The sequence below is a fragment of the Parus major genome, chromosome 1A (assembly GCF_001522545.3).
Source record: "Parus major isolate Abel chromosome 1A, Parus_major1.1, whole genome shotgun sequence".
NCBI classification, from domain to species: Eukaryota; Metazoa; Chordata; class Aves; order Passeriformes; family Paridae; genus Parus; species Parus major.
Genome location: NC_031773.1, coordinates 28,382,619 through 28,408,286, shown reverse-complemented (window position 1 = coordinate 28,408,286; position 25,668 = coordinate 28,382,619). Strand labels below are relative to the sequence as shown.

General features: G+C 38.3%; 1 protein-coding gene across 1 annotated transcript in view; it reads left to right on the top strand.

The window, feature by feature from the left end:
* NELL2 (neural EGFL like 2) overlaps window positions 1–21,198 on the top strand; it is a 133,331-nt gene extending 112,133 nt beyond the window's left edge. The window contains exons 16-20 of the mRNA XM_015628578.3: window positions 5,911–6,051; window positions 14,930–15,123; window positions 16,038–16,214; window positions 18,340–18,564; window positions 20,388–21,198. Of these exons, the coding sequence (XP_015484064.1) occupies window positions 5,911–6,051; window positions 14,930–15,123; window positions 16,038–16,214; window positions 18,340–18,564; window positions 20,388–20,438 (788 nt within the window). The 3' untranslated portion in view covers window positions 20,439–21,198. The remainder of the gene's footprint in view (window positions 1–5,910; window positions 6,052–14,929; window positions 15,124–16,037; window positions 16,215–18,339; window positions 18,565–20,387) is intronic.
* The last annotated feature ends 4,470 nt before the right edge of the window (window positions 21,199–25,668 follow it).

Below are 25,668 nucleotides of genomic sequence, written 5' to 3'. Positions count from 1 at the left end.
ACTTGTAACTGAATAAAATGTTGGGATGAAATTATATTAAAATCAAGAATATTCTATGCTTTAATGATAACTCTGATGTCAGAACCCATACAATGAAAAGAATGCCCCAGTACTCAAGATATGATATCATATATTTAAAGAGTTCCTTGAAGATGACAAATCAGAGTGAGACTGTAAACAAAATCAGGCTCTAGGACTGTGATTGACAAAGGAAGAAAGTTATTTTTTGAGTCAGGCACAGTGTTAGAAAAAAAAGGGAGCTGATCAAACTTTACAAAATAGATTTAAAAGTCTTCCCAAACAATTTAGATTTTCTGGTATAACTGATATCTTCCTGTATTATGTCAGCTTTCTTAGCCACTATATTTTTGAGGGTTTTATTCCTCTTTATGATATTTATATACATATGGTATATGAGAATGTAGTGGGATGGAAATCCCAAAAGCTGATCTTTTGTTTTAACAGTAAGATAGCTCCAGTATATTGAACTTCTTTCAGGATCTTACATTTCTCCACCTTGACCTGTTTTTTGCATAAGATCTTAAATCAAAGATCTGGTTGAACAGGAGAGTCTTCTCAAGTCTCATCATATCAGAAATCTGTTGCTGCATGAAAACCAACACAGACACTTTTTGGTTCTTAAATGCAAGAGATGGGACTCTAGAATTTGCAGTAGAGAGTAATCCTTTTCAAGGCTAGTCGAGAAAACTGAGTCATTGATAGCAAATTCTTCACATAGTACAGTGCACTTTCATTTAGTCTTACTGAATAAGGTCTTTTCCTCTTACATATGTATTTACTAAAATTAGATAACCCAGACATCATCTTAATCCTACTGTATATTCTGTTATCTCAGCACAAATCTGAACAGTTGAAACATGACCTTTTACATACAAGCCAGACATAATATCCTTGAAAGTGTATTGACATATGCAAAGGCATATCAGAGTCTGACTGTTCCAAATGTACCCATGGAAAAAAACCCAAATATTGAAGATTTATCTCTTTAAGCAGCTTCAAAGTCTCCTAAACCTTTCTTCAGTAATCTGTTTCTGAAATCATTTCCTCCAGTTGTTTGGACTTTATTTATACTGCATATGGGGTTGGGATGTGGATGGCTCAGAAGGTTAGGATTAGGCTGGAAAGGCTGTTGCCATTGAAATGAGATCTCAAATTTGGCCTGAGTCATGAGTGACTGAGCATTTTGGAAGATGTCTGCTCATTAATCTCTGTGACCATTTCCAGTGATAAAATCCAATTAGCACTGGGACAGATGATTGGGAGTCTCTATTAATTGGCAGTCTTACCTAGCCAACTACTCTTAGCTAGTTTTTCTGTCACAGAAAAACTTCCATTGTGGAGACAGCTAAGTTCTAAGTATTCACAGCTCCCAGTCTGTGGTGTTGACTTCTTGACAAGCAAGGGCTTTGGTTTGTATTGACTTGGTTAAAGCAGTTTGTGACAGAAAATATTTTAGGTGTTGTGCTCTGTGTCTCTCTAAGTTTGTGAATGCAGGCTTTTCTAAGAGGAGGATTTGGTGATTAACATTTAAGTCTTGAAATGAGTAATATAAAATGGTAGCAACCCCTCCCCCACACCATGGTTTTTGTTGAGTGCAGCTTGATTACATTAGAGCTTGGTCCTGTTGCAGGATGAAAGAGAACTGCTATCTTTCTAATTGGCAATTTTATACCACTTTCAGTCTTCAGAAAGACTTATTATACAGAAATTCTCTAATAATATGAATCAGAGAGCTAGTTCTCTTTTTCTTCTTTTTGTACCAGTGGATAATTTGCTAATGATCTTATTTTACTCTTCAGGGAGCAGAGTTTTCTCAGTGTTCCCAAGAGAAAAGGGTATAATAGCTAAAACTGTTGCCACGGTTAAGGAAATGAGTGATCCTGAGGTATAAGGAAGGTATTTGGGAAAGCAAGGCTTTTTTATGTCAGGGGGAACTAGGCATATACAGCTCTTACTTTCAAAATGCCTCTGATTATGTGTCTACTTTATTAGAGCGAGGCCTCAGCAAAAAAAAAAATTAAAATTTTGAGTTGAAAAATGGATAAAAAAATATGGAATTAAGAAAGGCTGACTGGTATAAGTGAAAATATAAAGCCTTTTGCTAACCTTGTTTTATAAAGTAATATTTCATCTTCCATTCTTTCCTGGTACAGCATCAAACAGGACTTCATTATCACTGTTAATATTCCATAAAGCCCACTGATACACCGTAGCCACTGGGCAAGCAAAACTTCAATCAGTTTTTTCTTCTCTTGTCAGCTCATACCTCTCACTGAGCAGCTGCAAGGTGATTCATCGAAGAAGCTTTCACCATAGGACAGGGGAAAATTATTTCTGTCTGCTTTTCCCATACTAATAAGATAATTTCAGTTGTAGATACTTTTGCAGCACTTCCTGAGCCATGCTACGCCTGTTTGAAAACAGAAATCTTTTTATCCAAATGTCAAGAAAATTTTCCGTGAAATTGGTGCTTTTGCTTTGTAAGACATGTTTCTGCTGCGTTTTCTTGTTTAACAGTGTTGCAACAGTCATATTTTGTTCCATTACAGAGCATGTTTCTACTAGAATTAATAATCAGCATTAGCTGTGAAAATTAAAACAAAATTCTTTGTGCAGGAACATCTATATTCTGAAAACTGCTGGCATGTGTTTAATGTATTATTTGCCTAAAAAGCTAGTGGTAAGAAGTGTTTTGGATTTCTTTTCTTTGCTGCAAAATCCTGAAAGGAGTAATGGCTTATTCAGCATGGATGCAGCAATGGTTCCAATGCAGTGGCAAACAATCTGTGGGGAGTAAGACACTCTTCAAGACCTGCAGCATGCTTCCAATACATGCTTACAATGGAAGGCTTTCTTATGTAACATCCAACTTTGCATGCAGTCATAACAAAACCAGAAGAATGTTTCTCTGTTTACTGATGTCGGATAAAGCATTTAATCCCAAGTAATACCTCTCGTGCAACAGATTCATCAGTGAGTTTGGAAATAAATACAGAGAAGCTGCTTTTGCTGTCACTTTACCAATACTGATGTGACATTCACGGCTTGTTTTTCCTGAATAATCAATGAGTTCATCTGAATGCATTCCGCTTGTGCGTGCGATACTGCACTTACACTTATAAGGCTTATAGATTCACAGATAAATTCTTCTGAAGAGAGGAACACAGGCTTTCTTTACTTCATACCTGTTACTTTGACCTAAATAACACTTGTTTCTCCAGCTCATCGCCACTAAATCCATTCCACTTTCCCAAAGAAGACTATGCCATCCAGTGTCTTAATGCAATGTTATTAAGTAACCAGTATGAAGAGTGACATCAAGTCTTTACAGCAGCTCTTCTCTTTCAGGCTCTGAGTGGACATGCACTGCTGGTTCTCTGGGGTTTGAGCTTTAGCCAAGCCCAACAAGTTCTGTTGCACTGACCAGGTGACCCCAAGTGTTTAGGGTGGTCGCTTCTGCTCTGCCTGGCCAGCTGTCTGCCAGGCAGCATATTCCCCAGTGGTAAGAGAACTGCCAGCTTGCAGTCCTTTCTTCTTTTCTTTGCCTTTTTCACAAGTAATCTGTGGCTTTCTGAGCGAGTAGCAGTAGATAAGACACAGACTGCAAGCCAACCTTTTCTCACTACTGTAACATAATTTTCATTGATCTTCCTCTGATCTCTCAAACATCTCTGAGGTCCCACTGGCTCCTGGCTGCTCACAAGAAAAAGGCCAGAGTTCATACTGATTTAGAAAGAAGCACACTGAGCAGTGGAAGATTGTAAAGGTTTGGCATTTCTCAGTCCTGCAGCACAGCTACTCAGATTATTATCTTGGAATTCATTGTGGAGTTGAAAATTCTGTTTTAAACCGATAGAGACTTATGACTTAATTTGTGGTGCACAAAGCAGCAAAATATACACTTGCTGCAATACTGCAGCAGGAATATTGGTAATTTTTATCATCATAAATACTGATAATGCGCATCAGGGGTGTCTGTTTAGAGATACTTTTGATAGAAAATCAGACTAATACATCATAGCAAAAATTTCTAATGAGATTTTTTGAAGGATCTGTAAAGCTTTTAAAAACCAGAACACTCATGAAACAGTTGTACAATTATTCCAAAGAATTTTTTAAAACAATTATATGGCATGTAGATAAAATACCCAGAGCACATTCAACGTACCCCCTGACATGTATTGAAAAAAATGCAACTCAAAAGCAAATGTGGGTGACTGCTGTTTATGCAGGTGTCCCCTATACACTAATATTTTTATTACCTTCAAATGTGGAACAAAATGTTCTCATATAAGGAAGTCTCAGGGTTTTATAAAGTTTGTGTTTGACAAGCTTTCACAAAATACTTGACAAGAGTATGTCTATCTAGCCACACATTATTTTTCTAAGAGAAGAGATTCATTACTTTATTGTAGCTCACAGGTTTTTTTCTTAGACAGTTTACACTTTCTCCTATGAAAATAGTAAATGACATAAAAGTTCATGAGGTAGCAGGGACTGTGGGCAGAATTTTGACACATTTCACATGTATCTCATTGGTCACATCACACCTCTCCTTCATATCTGCATTCTAGAGGATACTAGGTCAACTGCTGATGTACTTCAAGAGTTTGAGTCTTAATCTGTTACTTCAGTTGTTAGTTTTAAAGATACAGCCTTTAAAGAAAGGTTGAATCCTAGCTGTGGCCAGTACACTGAGAGTTTATTCATTGTTCAAACTCATGGTGGAGGGTGATTAGAGCTTTTTGTTTCTGAAGGCAGTTTGAACATGTCTTTGTGTTGGTTGGTTCTACTAGCACCTCTCAGTCAGCTTATGCTCAGATAGGTATGCTACTTCTGGAATAAGACACAGTGATAAGGCATGAATCTGATAGGGAACAGCTCAGTTTAGCTCCTGCTTGGCTCCATACTCCTGGTATTTCCTAACTGTTGGCAGCACTCATACTCTGGGACCTATTCTTTAGTACAGCTTACTGTGTACCTGGAGGCACTGGAAATGAACATGTCACAAAATTCTCTGCATCTCTGCTAAATCTGTGAGTTTGGGTGTTTTTAGAACATATGTTGGTGGATTTTGGATCTAGTGAGAGTATCAAAATTCGATTCTATGATAAATTATTATTGTAAAGTTTAGGCAGTGGAAGTTGTTAATTTAAGAGACACACTTTCCAAAGCAACTTCCAGGAGAGGGAGAATGTGTTGTGTTTCACCCTCATGATTTAAGTATTTGTTTCGAAACCCAGGTTTTTTTTTGATGATTAGAGAGGAGCCTGCAGTCACCTATGTTGAGATTCAGAGGTGCTGGTATAAATCAACAGCAACCCCACAGGATAGATAAGCCCTTCCAACCCAAAGTTGGTGTCACCAAAACCATAAGCAAGGACCAGGGTAAATATTTAATATTTTTATATACCCATAGAAAAAAAATCTTTATTTTATCAGGAAGCCAGTGCTACCCAAAGGTTTAACATCTTATTATATGAACTGAGCTAATTCTTTTCTTCATATTATGGGCAGTTTAAACAGATGTCAGATTACCTGTCATTTATTGTGACAAAATGAGTTGTTAATTTGTAGGCAGTAAATTTGGATTAGCAATTCAAATTGCTAATGAATTAGCAACCCATTATCTGGATTGTTAATCCCAATTTAACAATCTGTTAAAGAGTTTGCTAAATTCTCTGCTATTCTCTGTTAGGCCCAAAATCATTACCCAAGTACTTGTACAGAAACAGTTCAAAACTTCAATAAATTCTGCAAATTCAAGTGTCAGCAATGAAAATAATTCTGTGAAACCCAGAAACACCAGGGATATTGTTCTTTCCTTGGATGAATATAGCAATTTCCTCTGTGTGAATTGTTTCCTGTTTTGTTTTTCTAAATAAACAGACATTGATGAGTGCTCGGATGGCTTTGTTCAGTGCGACAGCCGTGCCAACTGCATTAACCTGCCTGGGTGGTACCACTGCGAATGCAGAGATGGCTACCATGACAATGGGATGTTTTCACCAAGTGGAGAATCCTGTGAAGGTCAGTGTCTAAAAAAGGTGGGGTACTGTTATGGTTCATATGAAAGTGTCCAGAAAATGTCTAGTGTTTCAGATTGTACTGGTCAAGCATTGGCTTGAAAACTGCAGTGAAATTTAAACCTGGACCCAAAAGAATTAGTCTAAATAAGTATCATCATCAAAGGCAAAAGAATACAAAGTATGAATATTCCTACAATGTACAGCATTAGTAGAGCATTTCTGTGCTTTACTAACACAATATGTAAAGTCAGGCACTGTGATTAAAATGCAGTTTCTCTGGCCCTACATCTGCTTCTGTGCTTGTCCCTTGCATAAGTGATTTCCCATGGGCTGATAGCATGCACTGTAATCTGTCACTCCACAGTAATCTGTTTATATGTCAGATTCTTTGTACATAGAAATGGGCCTCAATCCAGACCTCATTTCCTCCACTTTGTTTTCCTTGTACACTGAAATAGTTAATGATAAAAATATTTCCCATTGCAAAGCATGATTATGCATCCCTGAGACCCTTACCTATACCTTGGTGAAGAGTGTGGTGTTTCTCCTGTGTAATGGCTAACTGCTTCTAGAAGGCTGCAGTTTGCCAGCTTGCATTACAAGCTAGGAAGCTCAGTGGCCACAGGGCTGGCACAAGGTGTAGGGGACAAGAGAGTGACAAGGGGGACAAGGAGATGGAAAGGTTTTCTGTGTTCATCAATGATGTTAGAGGGAACAGCAGAATAATAAGAACACAATTATTTTTCAGAAGCAGATCTCTTAGTGTGGAATTCAGTGCTCTTAAGACATTTCATGCTGCTCTTAAATAACAGAACAAACTAGTCTTTTTTTTTTTTTTTTTTTTTTTTGTGTGTGTGGAACTCTCAGGGCAAAATTATCACCTTTTCTCCCTTGTTTCTCTGACTGCTGAAATATTCAGTGCTCACAGTGTAAGCTTTCTTATTGCTGTTTAAACTCACATTGGTGGGCTCCATTGGTCCCAAAGGGAAGCACTTGAATTAATTTCTTTAAGGCAGACACACAGACAGTTCTCCAGGAGTGAGAATGACCTTTCTGGTATACCCATCATCAATACTTAATTTCAACACATTTTCATCACAGCTGAAAGCCTGTATTCCCAGGAGGAATCAGCAATTTAAGGCAACCACTGCTTTCATAAGTCGAGCTTTCTTTGTCAAGAACTAGCTAAATGTCAGTGTTAGCTGGCCAGGAGTTAGGACAGGAAGGTGCAAAGAATAAGCTGTCCATGTGATTATAACATTGCACTTCTATCACTCATGGTACAGAAAATAAATACTCCAGCCAGGCATTTATGGAAATATTCTCAATATCCCAAGTTTTATCTTCAGTGTCAGTATAACACTTGCCTCCTAGTTGAAGATAGTGATTTGTCTCAGGAGAGATACATGATGCAAAGTGACTGTGTTAAGATGTGTGCAAACAAGTATCAATTAAGCAGGAATTTCTAAACAAATGAAAAGCCAAGGGAAAAGAAATGTGAGGATTGCTACATGTATACAGAGTGGCAATTATTAGACTGTTTTGACCTTTTCTACAAAGAGCCAGCAGCTCTTTATTAAACGTACACAGAGGATAACAAGTAATTAGAATTAAATCACAGATGCCAGAAAACTATCTTCACTGCTGATAAACCTAATGACTAACAGCGGAACACTTTCAGTTTGATTGATTGCAGCTCCAAACATTGGAATCCTTAGCAACTTGAGATCACAGAATCATAGAAGGGCTTGGATTGGAAGGTACCTTAAAGATCACATAGTTCCAACCCCCTGGGCAGGGACACATCTCCCTAGACCAGGTTGTTCAGGAGCCCATCCAGCCTGGCCATGATTGAGAGGAAGGTTAGATATTTGGTTAGTTTTACCACATCACTTTTTATTGGTTTGGAGCTTGTGACATGTTGTCTCAGATCAAAATAAAACCAGAAATGGTGTGAAGAGACAGCCTGAAATCCATCGCAGTGTAGAAAGTTGAACTTGCAGTAGCAGAACACAGCAGTGCAGAAGCAATCGTCTTCTCTGCTGTCAGATCTTCCCACTGTAAGAGATTTCCCTATTGGGTTTAAAGACGAAATAAAATGGATTGCTTTAGATAGTTCTTCAGTAACCCCTGGTTAGATGAGATTAGATTGAGCTGTTGGTGCAAGGTCTTTTAGACAGTCACTTTAACAGGGCAGCAGCTTCCAGGCTATACTAATCTCAAATTTCAAATCGCGGTTCTCCAATTCTCACTTTCAGATCTTTCCAGGATCAGCATCTTCCGAAACTTTCTGTCCTGTGCAAGTGTTTCATCTTGCAGAGCTGTAGAAGGAACAATGCAAACTACTTCAAAGTAGTGTTTTATATAGAGTGCATAGTAGGCTTGACTTGACTCATCTTTTATAAGTTTTAGTTGCTTTGAAGTAAGTTCCTTCTTTTAGAGGAAAAAAACTGTAAAAGCCAAGGAAGTGTAGATTTAGGCTTTCTTTCTTGATTGTTCTACGTCCTCCTTCTCAAATCTGGGTCTGTTTGTGTCCCCTGGACATGTGCTGATAATACCACATAGAGCATTTCAGCGATAGTGTAATCAGTTCTTTGTTTCCTTCAGCAAAGCCTCCGATTTTAAAAATCCACATGGAAATACCTCTGTGTTAAAATCAAAGATGCACAGAAGCATTTCCTTAAAAGCCTTATTTTAACAGAATTCCAAAGCTGCACCTATCCCTTTTAGGACATCACACTAAATAGTCCTCCCTAGAACTGGGCTCCTTAGTGACACTAGACTTTGTCAGTGCTTGATAATGAAATAATACTTACTAAATTGCCTATTTTACACATCTATTGACCTTGGCTACTGCTGCTTCTTTGGCACAACTGAGAATTTTGAGTATTTTGACAAATGTACTTGAATGCAAAAATTCATAATCCTATTTTATTGTACCTACAGGCAATGGAAGACCTAGAGATACCTTTGCTAATAGTTTTGCTTCACATTATACCCCTAGGTAGACCTATGTTGTCTATAAAAATTACTGAGAGAAATCATGGGAAATGCAGCTGTAGGGCTTCAACCTCTTAGCAGTACTTGCTGTTTTTCCCTTGGAAATATAATTATGTTATGCCTCATTGTATTTCCAGGAAAAGTGAAATATCAGCTATGTAGTCCTTGAGACTGTATGGCTTTGGGAAGTCTTAAACTTTAGATATGAAAATATAGCATTCAGTATGATATATTAACTGGTATCTTCCTCTTCGTCTCCAACAGCTTTTTTTATAGTTTCTTTAAACTGTCTTATTGGTACTGAAGGTTGTCTCTTAATGTGCCATTTCATAAAGAGAGCTGGGCTAAGAGAGCAGATATTGCATCCTCAGGCTTCATTGCAGTAAAAAAACTAGAACAACTCAGGGCAAAATCCTAAAATAAGAAAGTTCAGGCCCCATTAATGTTTGCCCTGCAGTTCTTTGTAACATTCTGCTTCCTTTGAATTTGTCCTTTGCAATGTCTCAAAGCTTCCATAATCAGCTGAAGAGGTAGGCTATATCGGTTCATACCAGAATAGTGCAGGTTATGCCTCATCAGTTGTTGGACATTTGGCACACATCCAGATCCAAAGAAAGCTCACCTAATTAAGGCAGCCCCTTAGGACTTACCAAGAGTACCTGTCAGGTACCAGCTGTTGTTAGTGAAGAATATGAGATCAATTTACCTTCAATCTCAGCAGGTACTGCATTCTTTAAATGAGACAGATGCAAATAAAAGATTTGGATAGATAAATCCAGAATGCCCACTTCATAAAAGAATCTTTTTTGGTTGTGAGGATTTATCCATATGTGAACTCCCATTTAGGTTTTCTGTTCTGAGGTATCTTACATTTTATTTTTTTTTTCTGCCGTCCTGCTTCCAGAATTAGAATCACTTACTTCCCTGTGTGACAGAGCAGCCTGCCTGAGAGCACAGAGGCTGAGGCTCGGCTTGAAGTCTGTTTTCAACAATCCAGGATAATGAGGGATGGAGGCATATTACAAGCCTCAGTATGCTCCCCAGCCTGACTGACTGGGTGAAGTCCGAAACAGTCGCTCCAACATCTATGTCTCTGGATCTGGAAGGCAGAATTGCTGGCTGTCAGGATGTCTCAATTTATCTCACGCTGCATCCAGTATTTTAACTAGTACATGAGAGTACATGAGTATTTTCTTGGAATTGAAAAACCACTGTCAGTTTGGAGTCCTACACTTAATGTTTCTCACAAGCTTTGTTTTTGATAGCATTTAAGGGACACAGGAGATAAAAAATCACTACTCTTCAGCAGGAAACCTCACTAGCACTCCCAAAGCTCCATCACAATCCTTTTGCTTTTATTCATGATAATTAAAGGTCAGTAAATAAAGTAACTTAGACTAGAACTATAGGCATTAAAGCTTCAGTATTAAATTTGGGAGGCCAACTTAAGCATCGCCAAACAGAAGGCAGATATGGAGACACATTACTATTTCAATATTCTGGAGTGGGAGAAGGATTCAAAATGATCAGAGTTTCTTGTCTTTTTATTAAAGAAAGGACTGATAAAACAGAAATTTGACCACTATATTTTATAATACAGCAATTTTAACACTTTTACTGTATAGAGAAACAACATTTCTGTCAAGCTGATGTTACCAACATCTGAAGTCTCAGCTCTTCATCTTCCACATCTGGTAAGCACTCTCACAGGTGGCTTACATGAACTCACAAATAAATTATTTACAATTCACTTGCTCTTTGAAGAATGATTACACCAGTCAATAGCTCTACTCAGGACAGAAAAGAACAGAAATAGAACTTTCTTCTCAGACAATCTTGGGTTCCCTAGCAAATGCACTCCTTCCTTTTTTGCCTTAAGCCAAAACGTACTCAGGTGTCCTGGTACTTTCACCTTGCTGAGTTAGTGCTATTCCTCAGAGCAAAGGTAACTGAGAAACTTCAGTTGCTTCAGAGGAGAGGAACTCTCCACCCTCCCAAACCATCTCTTCTGATATTTCTCAGTGACAAAAATGTTCATCTTTTCTTTACAAAGATGAAAGTCTAACCAAAGCCAGAATTATTCTGATCTCAGGCAGATCCTTTAGGAGTTTATCAGAGTCTTCTCATCTGAGTTCATCAGAGGACAGACAGCTGCAGCTTTCCATCACCCATATCACTGCAGGTCTCTGAGCCTTTTGTCACTTCCTAGCAAGGTGTGCACAGTTTTTTGTTTGTTTTCTAATTGTGCCTTGTTTGTGTTCCTTGTGAGTTTATGGTGAGTTTTTGCATCTGCCACTTGCGAGGCATTTGTCTGTATAATTCAGCTATTTTTTAAGAGCTATCTACAGTAATTCCAAGATCTTCTCAGAATACATCCAAAAGACTGATGATTTTTGAACCGCTATTTCCCCATGCAATTTTCAATGGAATCTCATCTGACATATTATTGTTTGCTCAGTCAATATCACACAATACTTCTATATTTCACTTTAAATATTTGGGTTTAATACTTTATTATCAACAGTGCTACTGATTGCACTGTTCATCCATTTCTCCAGGTGACTAAGTATATTGAGCAGCACACATTCTGGCAGATTCTTGTGGAACTCCCTTGGGACAGGTCTCCATTCTGACAACCTGACCATTTTTTGCTGCCCCATTCAAGCTGCTGGGTTCTTAAGCAGTGTGTTTTAAATAGCCTGAAGTGAACCCTTTGTTTTTCAGTGGTTTGTGGGGGGACTCTTTGGGGGTTATTTTGGTTTTGGTTTCTTTTGGGAGGGGGGTGGGGATTGTTTGTATGTATGTTCTGTTAACAGCATGGGAAACAGCAATAAAATGGCTCTGTGGCTGGATATAGTGGAATATGCAATCTGTACCCTTTCCATCTTCCCTTCACGAACACAAAAGATGCAGCACCCAGTGTCCTTTGTCCACAGCTGATTATGGCTGTAAACACAATTTCAGAAACATGATTCACCATCTATTAAAAGTCAAAAGTAAAAAAAAAAAAATAAAAAATTTTGCTTGGTATGGACGATTTGTGTGCAAATTCTTAGCTGATAATGCCTGAAGTTTAATGTGGATGAATAATGCAGATGAGAGTTTCATGCATGAAAAGTTGGTGTTTCTCTTGCTGCATCATAAACACACTGCTGTTTCTGATTAGGTTAGAATCAAAATGTAAATAGCTCCTGCTGTGACTAGGGATATTTAAATTGCCCTATCCAGAACATTTATTTTCATGAATCAAACAACTGAAAAAAACAAGATTGGGAATTTCCAGAAGTTGTCAATGCCAGATAAGCTCAGCTTAATACCAGAGTCAATGATGACACCCCCATTATTTTCAGTTACTGTAACTCTGTTAAAAAATAAACCTCAGAAGCCTTTTTCTCATGGGAAAATTGTGAGATAGACTTGTATATAAGTGCCGAAAGCAGAGTCAGTGTTTATAGGATCACCATTTGTTGTTTAAAGGAGACCTTTCTTATTTACATGACAGCTGAATTTCATCCAGTTATCTCATTAAGTGTGTCTGCCTTCTGTTAAGTATCTAGGTTGCTGAGAAGTGACATTTTAAATTTATGACAGCTGTGTGAAAGTTATGTACAAAAGAATGTTCTAAACAATAAAAGTTTTGGAAAGTAATTTATTAAAAGTTACTTTGATAATAAAGATAATCTTGCTGTTAATCAGAATCATTATATTTAAACAGAATTTGTGTCTTGTTATTGCATGACTTAAGAACAGCTATACCTTAATTTTAACTTGCCAGATTATATTACTTTCCAGCTGGATTTAAAAGAAAATATAGGAAGGAGAGAGCAGCTCTTCCATCCCTCTGCTCTGGCCTAACTGGCATCACTCAAACCATTCCTGTTAGCTACTCTTCTGAAAACCTTCAAGCTCAGAGTCTGAACAGGCTCTGCAGGGCCACCTGTACCCCTGGTTATGTACCCTGGCTGTTGGGTGGGTTTCCCTGTCTGATGTGCCAGTGATGTTCAGCTGCTCAGCCACACCGAATTAGGCTCAGGGTCCCTGTTATCTTCTGCCCTGTTACAACAGTGACTGCCTCCAGGTGCCTCAGAGGGCAATGAGGTAGAAGATGTAGAGATCTGATATGATTTGCCTGTTCTGGATTATCTGATACATAAATAAGTGAACCCTGGGCCCTAATATATGAAACGTAATCTGTCTCCCAAAATCTGTTAGCACAGAAAATTGAGTATTCTTGCTAGCTTCATGCACTTTTGGCTATGCAACTGTTCTTTGCCTCTTAGGATTCTGTAGCAGTGAGTGTTGTAGTTTGCTTATGCATTTTATGAAAAGTTCTTTCCTTTTATCAGGCATAAATTTGTTGTCTTTCAGTTCCATTCACTGTCCCTTGTCTCGTGTGTTAGCCAATATGGAGAAAAAAGTTCTCAACATGTCTTCTTTGAAGTTTTCATTTTTTTTTTTTGGTTATATCCCTTCTTGCTGATGTTCTTTTAGAGATGAGCAATCCATGTCTTTTCATTTCTTCTCAAATGATATTTCCCTCAATCTTCCCATAAGCCCTAGTAATTTTTCAATTCTTTTTATGATGATACTACTGCACAAAGTATTTGAAGGAAACCCAAAATGCTGATGATTTGTAAAATGGAGTTCTAATAATTTCCCTGCTGTTTTTCATCCCAATTCATATTCATAGAAATTTATTAACTTTTTTGGATTTTTCACCATAGCCACACTTGGAATTGAAATGGTAATTAAATTATTTTGCTTTAAACTGAATGTGCTTGAGGTGGATTGGAGGTTTCCTTTCCATTGATGAACCCAAAGCTGAGTGGTTTTTTTTATTTGATTTTTATGCTGGTGTTGAAAGATACATGCATGACCGTATTGCTTATTTTATCTCACTCCTCTGGTGAACATTTAATTATAACAATAATACTTTTTAATGAACTTTAATCAAGAACTTGGACCATACTGTTGAGAAATTGTATTTAGAGTTGAACTCAGTATCTCAATATTTACAATGACTGTAGTTCTAGTCTTTACTCTGTTTTCCACTTTTTATTGCATATATCCATTTACTTCATGTCCCTCTGAAGTTTATTTGAACAATCATTTTTCTCCATTTGAACAGCTAAAAAAGCTAAATAAAGACTATTCTATTAAAAGGTAGTGTGTGCTGCTAGCTTGTCTGCAAAACACTTGTGTGTACCTTGATGAAGTAGGCCTTTAAAGTACTTTTTAATTCTTTGGGATCTATTTGTTTCAAAGTAATTTATTTTTATTCACTGGAGACATGAATTTGTTTTCTTTATTTTCTGTTCTAGGCACAAGAGCTATAGCTGTCACTGCAACTTAAATATTTAAAATATTCTAGTTTTAACATTCTAATACATGATGAAATTTAAAGCATACTTAAATGAGATTACAGGTCAGACATCACCTTTCGCATTAAATTCTCATTGAGTGAACTCAAATATGCTACACAGAACCAGCAAAAGGTTTTAAGAACAAATTTCCAAACTTGTCTCACATAGCATGTCTCATGTATGGTTACCACAAACCAAGGCTCTTTAGGGAGCTAAGAAATATTCTTTCTCTCATGTTTCTTGTAGTTTCTTCATTCTATCTACCGTACTCAATAGCATCCACTTAGAAATACCTATAGCAAAACTCAAAACGTCAGGTTGAAACATGATCAAAAAAAGCTGATGTGACTTTTAAAATACTTTTTGTGAATTTTTAAGCTCTCCCCATTCTGGTGAAGTACAAATTAATTTTCAGCTGAAGGCCTTAATGGCTAAGAATCATTTATATTGACTGCCACAAGAACATTTTTGTTAATTGAATGTGGTCTAAGAGCGTTCCTTGGCGTGTTTTTGCAGACATTGATGAATGTGGAACTGGAAGGCACAGCTGTGCCAATGACACTGTTTGCTTTAACTTGGATGGTGGCTATGACTGTCGATGTCCTCATGGCAAGAACTGCACTGGAGACTGTATCCATGAAGGCAAAATCAAGCACAATGGTCAGATTTGGGTGCTGGAGAATGACAGATGCTCTGTCTGCTCGTGCCAGGTCAGTACAAATGGAAGTAGCTGCACCTGCAGGCTGGTGGTAGGGATGAAGGGCAGAGCATCAGGATTCAAGTGAAATTCCTGTTTTAGCTGCCTTCTCAGAGGTGCATGTGTGGAGCTGCAGAAATAAAATCATACATTACACAGGGTTTTGAAGATAGCTTCTCTCTCCAATCTGCATGAGTAAAATATTCATTGGAAGTTTATTATATGATACTGGGAGAAGGATGATAGTACTTTTTCATTAGCCGAGATGCCACCTGTGTTCTCTGGGTGGGAGTAACAGCATTTTCATGCAAATAAGCTGTCTAGACACCTATTGGGGCTGGAGACTGACGCCAGTATCTCTAGCAGGTGGTTATAAATAGAAGTAGGTTCTGTGTCTGCAGAATAATTCAGTTTAACTTTCTCAAATGTTTGCTGTGGGAAGTTTGGTCCCAAGCTAAATGGTGACGGAGATATGAAGGACCAAAGCACTGCTGCCAATATCCTGAGCATTTCAGCAGCTCAACTTTAGTGCACATGGTTTAATTTCACCTGTCTGTGAATAATTACAGAACAGAGGGGTTGATGTTCCTCAACACTCCCCAGTCTTGTATTCAATGAAACCCTGATATTCTATGAAGTTTAAAGCAAGATTCATCAAGCATCTATATGAGAATTACAAACTTAGTGCAATCCATTAAAATCTAACCCTTGGGAAGGAGGCCTTGGGTTTCACCACCTCAGGAGAGAGCTGCCTTGAGATTGGTTTCTGGCTTGGTTTGAATTGTATTTTGACAAAGAAACTGTGTAGTGGAAAACTTGTGAGCTGCTAATGACTTAGACTTACGGTAATAAATAAAATTTTGGCTGGAGTATGGCTAGAGTTGTGCAAATTTCTGCCATTGCTGTGTGTCTCTCTTCTAAAATCAGAATGGATATGTGATGTGCCGGCGAATGGTCTGTGACTGCCAGAATCCCACTGTTGACCTCTTCTGCTGTCCTGAGTGTGACCCGAGGCTCAGCAGTCAATGTTTACATCAGAGTGGGGAGCTTTCCTATAACAGTGGTGATTCCTGGATACAGAACTGTCAGCAGTGCCGCTGTCTGGTAAGGTTCCTGATTACAGCAGCAGAGAAAAATGCAGGAGGGAAAAACTATACGAGATATGCTGATCTGTGAGTAGTTTCATTTTCATGCATTAGCATCCACTTAATTTTCCCTGAAGAACATGTATAATTAAAATCTGGTTTTCCTGGATTTTTGTCAGTATTGTACAGTTTCTGTCAAAAATGTGTTTTGACACAATAGACATAATATAAATTATTTAATCATGAAGGTGGTTTCAGCAGAGTGGAGGTCATTTGGATATGGCACCTAAAGGGCAACACTCGTGTTCACTTATTCAGAGACTGATGGAGCTCTATAAGGAAATTCTAAATATGTATTTATTATCACAGCTGATAATTTCAAGGATGCTGGTAAACTAAAACTTATTTATTCATTCAGACATTTTGAGTAACAAAAAAATAATAAGACTTTTTGCATTTTTCAAAACAGTGAAATGAAGTTTGAAAAAACCTCACATCTGTTAAAGCTTGTCATCTTTTTCCTAGGCATGTATCTTTCTCTTAAGCATTGGAGTCTAAGCAAAAAGTATTCTGCATAATGCTGCTCATGAAGTGTCTGCGACAGAGAAAATCCCGGGATAAAAACAACTATCACAAGTTATCTCCAAATATAAAGGCTGGTCCATGTAGCAGCTTTGGCTTGTCAGGGTATCATGAATAACAGCCAGATGCCCATTCCTGTAGACTATGCTTTCAGTGTTAGCACTGCTAAAATCCAATGAAATAAATTACCATGTACTTCATTAAATTTCTTAAAAATGAAAAAATAACCAACCTACAATTTAGGATCTCAATAGATGTTTCTCTTTTTCAAAGATGCAAATCTTCTGTAGCAAATGTTGGCCTTCTTTCAGTGATCATGGATTTTTTGGAGTGACAAAGTACTGTCTACTCCTTATACTGCCCATCACTGCAAAAAATAGATTGAAGTATCAAGATGAGTGACTGGGTTAAAAGATCACTGTCATTCTTACCATCACACAATTCAAGAAGAAAATAGATCTAGATGAGAATTTTTTAAAAGACTAACTTCACAATACTTTCTGCAACAAGTGGAGGAAATTTGGAACTAATACAAGTGTCTGTGATTTTTTTTTCAGCTTCTGCTTTGGAGATAGTGCACTCCTCATTCTCAAACTCTTAGATACATTTTTTGTGAATAAACTGATTTCCTAGGGCTAAATGCTGTTCTTTTTGCCACTCTTAAATCCAGACTATTAAATGCTCAAATGAATAAATTGGAACTCTGATTAAATTGGAAGTCAGAAACTGACCTACTCCAAAAAAAAAAAAAAAAAAAAAAGTGCATTATTGACTTCTGTGAAGTCTTTGACCAATAGATCTGCAACTTTGGCCTTTGTCCAGAGTGAAGGGAAGCTGACTCCAGCTTCTAGTAATTGATATGATTCATTAAACATCTTTAGATTTGTGTTCAGGCATAAAGTAACTTCCCCTAAGGATATGCTGACCCAGCACAAGTCTCTGCTTGGACCTCTTTTTACCCTGACTATACTAAACCCATCATGCAGAAAGTGTGATAGAATTTGGAACTTCAGGTATTCTGGTGTATCCCAAGTGGATGGTGAGTGGAAATCCTCTCATTGAAAATGGGCTGGTGTTCCCCATTACACTGGGCTGCTGGTGGCTTGACACCCTTAATCCAGCCAATGCATTTGTCATCATGGCAGAGATAAATTTGAGGGCTTTCTATGGCAAGTCAACAGTCCAAATTGTGAGTAAGAAACTGGAGATTTTGGCACTTTTGCAGTCATGTTGCAACTTATATCCTCTGCAGAAGCAGGGTCTCACAAGGAAAGGCCACAGTCCTGTACTGCATAATCTTATGGAGAATTTACAGCTTCAGCTTGATGGAAAGTGTACTGAGCTAAGTTAAATCTAATATAATTCCTGAATGGCATGCAGAAAAAAAACACCTGATCTGCTGTGCATCCCACAGTCAGTGAATGTCAGTGTTTTCTGTGCTGAATTCTGAACAGCATCAGATGGGAAGAAGTAGCCAGCTAGGAACCCTAATGCTGATTCAGAGGAATGGGTGAGGAACAAAATAAGAGCTAATAATAATATCTTGTTCTTTCTGAAAACAGCAAGGAGAAGTTGACTGCTGGCCCTTGCCATGCCCAGAGGTGGACTGTGAATTCAGCATCCTCCCTGAGAACGAGTGCTGCCCTCGCTGTGTCACTGACCCCTGCCAAGCCGACACCATCCGCAACGACATCACTAAAACATGTCTGGATGAGACCAATGTCATTCGCTTCACTGGATCCTCGTGGATTAAACATGGCACAGAGTGCACCCTCTGCCAGTGCAAGGTAATAAAGGTTATAAAGATGAAGCTGAGATGCTTCTTCCCAGCTTGTTCTGTGGCACATAAATATTCATGCACTGAGTCTGGTCAGTGAACAGTTGGTACCTACGCTTGTTTTAAAGCAGCAGATGACAGTAAAAGTGTTAAGCTCAGTTAACTGTACTCATGCAAGTGCTAGAAGCATGGCTTGATGTGCTAGCAGATCAGAAACAGGACAACAGCCCATGCTGCAGAGTGCTGTGGACACGCTTTTCCACCAGGATAGCTCAATTAGAGTTTAAACATGGAGCTCCAAGCTCCATGCTATCTTGGAAACATGCAACACCACTCCAATGCTAGAAGTTACTTTTTTGATCAGGCAAGTTGCTAAGGTTTTTATGCATCTGGTTCCCATCTGTGAAAGAAATTGTGTGTGGTTCCTCCCTAAAGCACATTTGAGACTAAGTGGTGGGAAGTGTGCTCTTGTTGTGCTGCTAATCAGTGGCAGTGCAGAAGGCATGTATCAGTTCTGATCATGGCCACCTAAGTGCTCCTCCCATATGGCCTTTTGTGTTAAGCAAAGACTGAACCTTAAGCATTGACTAATTTGTATTCAGTGTAAACACCTACACAGACTGATCAAATCCATTGCTGCCTTGTGAACATAGCAAGGATTAAAACAGATACTCTGCCAAGCTCCATAATTTTAATGACTCAGGTGTGACTCTGCCTAACAAAACCACTTCATCCCTAAACAAGCCCAAATCTTGTTCAATTCTCTTTACAGAGCAGTGTTCATTTTGAAATACGCTATCTGCTGGTATTGCCAGCATTTTAATATTGCAGTTCTGTGTGCAAACAGCCCACTCCCTCCAGATCAGGGTAGTGGTGTGCCCAGCTAGCATAGTGCTCCTTCTCCTTCGTCCTGGGTCACCCCACTCCTCTCTTGTAAAGCATCTCAGGGAAGGTCAAAGCCCCAGTCTAAGCCTCTCTAAACAAGCTATAGCAAAATAGGTTTAAACAAATCCTTTAAGAATTTAGAAACCTGGGCATCAGCTAAAGCATATTTAGCCACAAAACCAATTCTAATCCCAAGGAAAGAAGGTGAAGAGTAGGATTATAACCTTCTGTAACAGAAGGAGTGAAAGAAAATGCTTGAATTATTCAGACCTTGGTTTTAATAAGTCCTGTTGGTTTAGTCAATTGGACGCATTTGGACATTTATAAATAATACTCATTTTTTATTTGCATTGGAGGATTAGACTTAAGAAATAGTAGAGATGCAGAAATGATTTCTGCCGTATTTTAATGATGTCCATAGGCAATCTGTTCCTTTAATTGCCCTTAGTATTCTCATAAGAATGTCTGGACTATTTGGAAAAAGTTTATGGATTAATGTTTGCTGGTGTTACAGCCAGGATGAATGAAATTGAAGCATTCAGGGCTAAACAAAACCCAGAATCCCTTTTGCCTGATCTGAATTAAACTCCCAAGTGCCTTGTCTTGTTCAACAGCTTTATGTATTTGAGCAGATGCCTGAATACCTTTATGTTGGGAGCATTCCTTCCACTGATCCCAGCTTCTTTCAGTTTGAGAGTTGTAGCTCTGGGACACAGACCACAACAAGCCAAGCAATTAGAGGAATCATAATAACCTGTTCCCTCGGGCAACATAAGGACATGAGGACAATGTCATGAATCTGATCCAAGTCTGTGCATGTTTTGTGTTTTACAAGTCTGTACTTTCAAATATGATGGGTATTTGCAAACAGTTGAGCTTGTTAAATTTACTTGTTTTGTATAAAATTTAAATTGTTTCAATTTTTCTTTCTGTTTTTCCATCCTTTAGAATGGCCATGTCTGTTGCTCAGTGGATCCACAGTGCCTTCAGGAACTGTGACACCAACAACTATCTCTCACAAGCAGTTTCTGCATAATGAATTTTCCTTCACAGAAATAGACCTTTAGACCAAAAAATTGTTCAAAATTAAAACAAAATTAGGTTGGTTTTGTCTATCTGAAGTGCAGATATGGGATGAACTTGGTTACCTGAATCAGAGTGAAATTTATGGGACTCAAACTCAGATGTAAACCTTTGTATGAGGTTAGGCCCAAGTCTTCTGGCTATTCGTCTGTCTGGCATCCTTGTGCAGAATGTTTAGGTTAGTGTAAAGTGACACATTGTAATGCTGTACATAATGATGTCAAGATCAAAAATCAACTAGGAGCTCTTACAGGGTCTTGCAAAGCTTTGAGAGTCCAGCGCTTGACCAGATGCAGCAGATTTACCTAATCATATTTGGAACTGCACAAATGTGTTTGATTGCTTACTGCAGAACTTAGCAGATGTTTGAGTAAAAGGATGAAGCCTTCAGGAATAATGAACCTAGCAGCAAAGATGTGATATGTACAGTATGTGCGCTGAAGTAAAAAAAAAAACATAGAAGTTATTGTAAAAAACAAAAAAACAAAACAAGAAAAAAAAACCCAAAAAAAAAAAGAAAACCCGTGATGCACAGGCATGGCTTCTTAATGTTTTCTGATGGGAAAAGTCATCAATATTTCCTTGTTTTACTGCACTTACTATTATTTCTTGATTGACTTTGTTCAGTATAAGCTCGTTCTTGTGCAAATTTAAATAAATATTTCTCTTACCTTAAGTTTCTGTTTGTGCCATCTTTCCTTTTCAAGAACTTAATTTTCATGTGTACTGTTACTTCTTTGCCAGTATTCTGGGAATGTGGACAATACAGGTGAAGTGTTGCCCATCTAGCTCCTCTACATGTGGGAGCTCATGCCCAGCACAGCCTTGTGTCTACAGTGTCTTACCTTTGTTAAGATACACGTAAGTAATTTGTCATTGCAGTGGATTAAACAGCGAGTTCACGTGCCTAAAGATCAGATCCTGTGTACCAGAGGGGTGTTGTCACACAAAGTCAATAGAGACCATTTGTGTGTGACTTGGATCTGTTCAGATTTGCAGGGGATCTTCTCCAAATTCCTCCTCTCTCCAGCTGCCAGGGGCTGGTTTGTCTTCCCTAAGCTCTGCAGCTGTTTTTTGCTGTTTGTGTGAAGTATCTTAATGCGTGGGGATTACTGCAAAATGCAAACACTATTGTCACTGCTGTTCTGTTGGGACAGTAAATAAAGAGGCTACGTGACCAAAGCTATGTTATTCTCAAAGAGAAATAAAGAATAAAGCAATACTTACAAATTGCAGGTTCAAAAGGCTGGATTTGTAAAGAATGCATCATGAATAGTGGAGACAAAGCAGGAGAGGAGGAAGATGCCCAAGATGACAGCATTCTTTTGATACTACTTTAGTACTCGTATTCTTTTCAAAGTGCCTTATTGCTCTTTGGCATCTCTCTGAGGGGTTCAGTAGATTGTCGTGAAACCTGAGCAGGCAAAACTTCCATTAATATTGCTCCTGTGTGATATGAAGTTATAAGGGAAGTCCATGTATGTGGTTTTACAAAACAGAATTATTTCCTGCAAACAGATGCTATTTCAGTTTCATGTGGTGCAGGAGATCAAAGGAAACTCATGCAACCACATGTATCCATGTGAGCTTGAACCCTCAGTGTCTACTGAGGACTGGATGTTTTTGGAGTAGGGGATACAAGAGATGCTAGGCCAACAAATGCTAATAGTCTAAACAAGTCCAATAAAACTAAAAATTCAGGGAGGGGGGAAGACTCAAATGGATATTTTACATTGGGCTAATAAAGTTATGAAGATTTCCAGACCAAGTAAAACCTTTTCCTCATCTAGTCCATAAATAACAGGTATCTAAGGGTTTGTTGGTTTTTTTTCTGTTTTGTCCTATTCCTGGCAAGCTGCAATCAAAATTTTTAAAGAAGAGAGTTAGCTCCCCCCTCCCCCCAAAAAAGTGCTTTCTCTGCAATGTTTTCTTGCCTGGTAGTAATTGTCAGGAGGTCATGTTTTCACCTCAGACTGTGAGGCGCATCTCCAGTGGATTTCATTAGCGGCTGCATGCCTGTTTCTGAGAGACAGTTTAGCAGAAGTTGTGTACCCTCTGAGAACTGCACTTCAATTTCATTCAAGAATAGGAACAAGACAGACATAGAAAACATGTGAAGCCCAGAGTTCTTGTTTTTTAAAAGAATGAACATTTTTCAAGGGCAGAATCCTTGGGCTCTGACAAAGGCTGTACAAAGCTCTGAAGAAAACCACTGGAGCTGGTAGATGTCTACAGAATATTGTAAGTACATTGTAAGCATCCCTATTTTGGCAGAGAATGGAAAAGTTGCAGGTGAGGCAAGTATCTCTGTCCTTAATCTGATTCTGTGCATCCTCTAACTTGGATTTCAGAGCTATGACAAATATAAGAACTCTAAGGAAAATTATCTCCAAAATATGTTCTCAATCCTTTTTCTAATAGAGTAACACCTGGTGTTTAACACCAGCTTTTAATCAAAACTGAAATGATGTATAGATGAAAAGCAAACATCCATTTTCTTTCATTGCCTACCCTGACCTGAGTGTTGGAGGATATTTCTACTATTGTGGGTTTTTGAAGCACAGTGCAGTACACTAACAGGCTAAAAAGCCAAAAATTGAGACATAAGGTAATAGCTAAAACTTGAATCCGGTCCTTGGAGAGACACTCAGTGTTGCATGTATGTAAAGAGCAGAAATCATCCTACTGAACAAAGCTGGAAGTCTCTACTAAATAAAACTAAGAAGGGGTTCAGTGAATATTGTCTAATTTATCAATGTTTAAGGTTACTAATCAGTTGGGAGTTCTTCTAAAGGTCAACAAACTCCAAGAAGACATATTGGTGACCCTCATTTTTATTCCTTTTCACCCCCTCATCCCCATCTCCCTCCTGTTCAACCCAGCCAGTAATTAGTAGCTCCTGTTTTTAATTTACCTTGAAAAGTAAATTTAAATATGATTAAAAATTGATGTTTAATTTCCAAGCCTAAATTTTCTGTTAGACAATATAGTCTGTTTAAAAAAAAACCCACAAAAATTATTCTGAGTGATGGAAGTACATTGTGCTCTCTTACTGGCCTTTTGTTATTGATGCAGTGTTTGCAGTACCAAAATTCAATAACTTCCATAAAGGAATTGTCACCTCTCTGCAGAGTAATTGCCCTAAGTTAATAGACCTCCAGATATAATGGCAGAGATGTCTTCAGTTACAATGCTGAATTCAGTGCTATGGTGAAACAGGCTGACAAAATGCAGCAGCATTGTAAAACTGCTGAAAAGGGACCTAAGTGTGCACCTGCAAATTTCTGGTACCCAGAAATTTACTATCCCCCTAGAACTAGGGGCAATACCAGCCATGGCATTTTTATAGGATGCCTAAAAGGGGGTGTTTATGCAGAGAGGGCTGTAAAAGTGCCCTCCTTCATTTCCAGCATAGGATTAGTTCCACTGGCCTACAGCAGGTTCATCCTGGGTCACCTCAGAGAGTCACAATCTCATGAGGCACATTTCAGCTGGCTTCAAATGCAGGATGTGTGTGCAGTAGGATCTCCCCCTCCACAGATTCTCCAAAGTGAAGAAGGCTCCCAGTGCAGCAAATGGCAGTGCTGAGCTCACATGCCCTCTCAACAGGAGGGAACTCCCTTGGTTTCGCAGATAAAAATAGCAGTAGCTTTAAAGTAGGGCTCTGCTAGTTATTTTTTAATAGTGTAACTTACTCACAGGCAAATGCAGCTTAACTTGTCCCCAGAGCAGTTAATAATTTAAGCTAAAAATCACTAGCTAGCTTTTGCCAGCTCCATAAAGAAAATGTTTCAGAGTAATAAGTAAGAAGGCTGGAGCATCTCTGGCATCTCCTGAGTGGGTGGCCTGTGTCTCTTCAGTGCATTGGTAAAAAGCCCACTGCATTCATGTCTTCTGCCCAAGTCACAGTCATATTCAGTAAGTCACAGTCCTGTCTGTGTCTCCTGTTGCTATTTGAATTTCCAATTAAAAAGAAAAAGCTTCTTGTTGATTTAGTATAGTGGCCAAACTTCTGTCCTGGGAGAAAAGAAAAAGTGTACCACTGGATTTTTGGGTAAGGAAAAGCATTTTAGAGAGGGCCTGAAAAGAAAAAGGTGGTATTAAAAACTGTATTCATCTCTTTGTGGCTTGTGAATGGCCACTAGCATGTCAGAGTATTTCACTTTTTTTCTTTTTGGCAATAAGGTGCTAATGCAAAATTATAAAAATTAAAAATCAACTGTTGAAATCAATTACTCATTTAAGTCTGCACTAATCAGTATTTTCTTATTGTCATAATTTGTATAGTCTGTAAAATACCAAACAGACATTTTTTACTGTAGCAGGAAATTTGCAAACCTATATCCTACTAATCTGTTCATAGACTATTTCTAAAACTTCCAACTTTAACTACTACAAACCATAACAATCTATTCACATAGTTTTCATCCATCTAAAAATTTGTTTTTTCAGTAATCTCATGTTACCATTTAAGACTTCAAATGTAACTCTCAGTATGTCATATCAGCAGTATTGCTTGGAATTATAAAATAAAATTGTTTAAGGGTTTATTTTAGGACTGAATCATATATGAAAATCAGAATAACTAGAATTGCATCACTACAGGTAGAGAGCACCCATCTAAACAGAACAACAGAAACAAAGTAGACTCCAGTGGAATTTCATGGTAGGGAAAGAAATTTCATGGAGGAGACAGGGGAACAAACCAGAAAGAAAAAAAATTCCAACTAATGTTAACTTGGTCCTATCCTCTTTTTTATGACTGCTGATCTGAACAAGAAGAGGGATACATCCTTGTGCATGGTTACCTTAGTTTTTCCAAGAAGCTTCTTAGCTGAGTCTGCTTCTGAATATTTCATCTGACTGACTGAACCACAGACTTTTCCTATTTATTTTTTCAGTGTCTTTGGTAAAAATGTAAAAAATGCCTAAAAAAGCCAGTGCAGGATGGGTCTGGCCCCCTTTGAAGCAAGCACTGTATCACAGCTTGAGCATCCTGCCCAAGGCAGCTGTAGACAGCAGCCAGCCAGGGTGGGGGGAGAACCACACTACCTAAAAGTGTAATCCTGCTGTTTTTATCAGCTTTGTGTAGTTGGGTGCTCCATAACCTGTGACCAGAATGACCCAGCTCAGACTGATTCTTCCT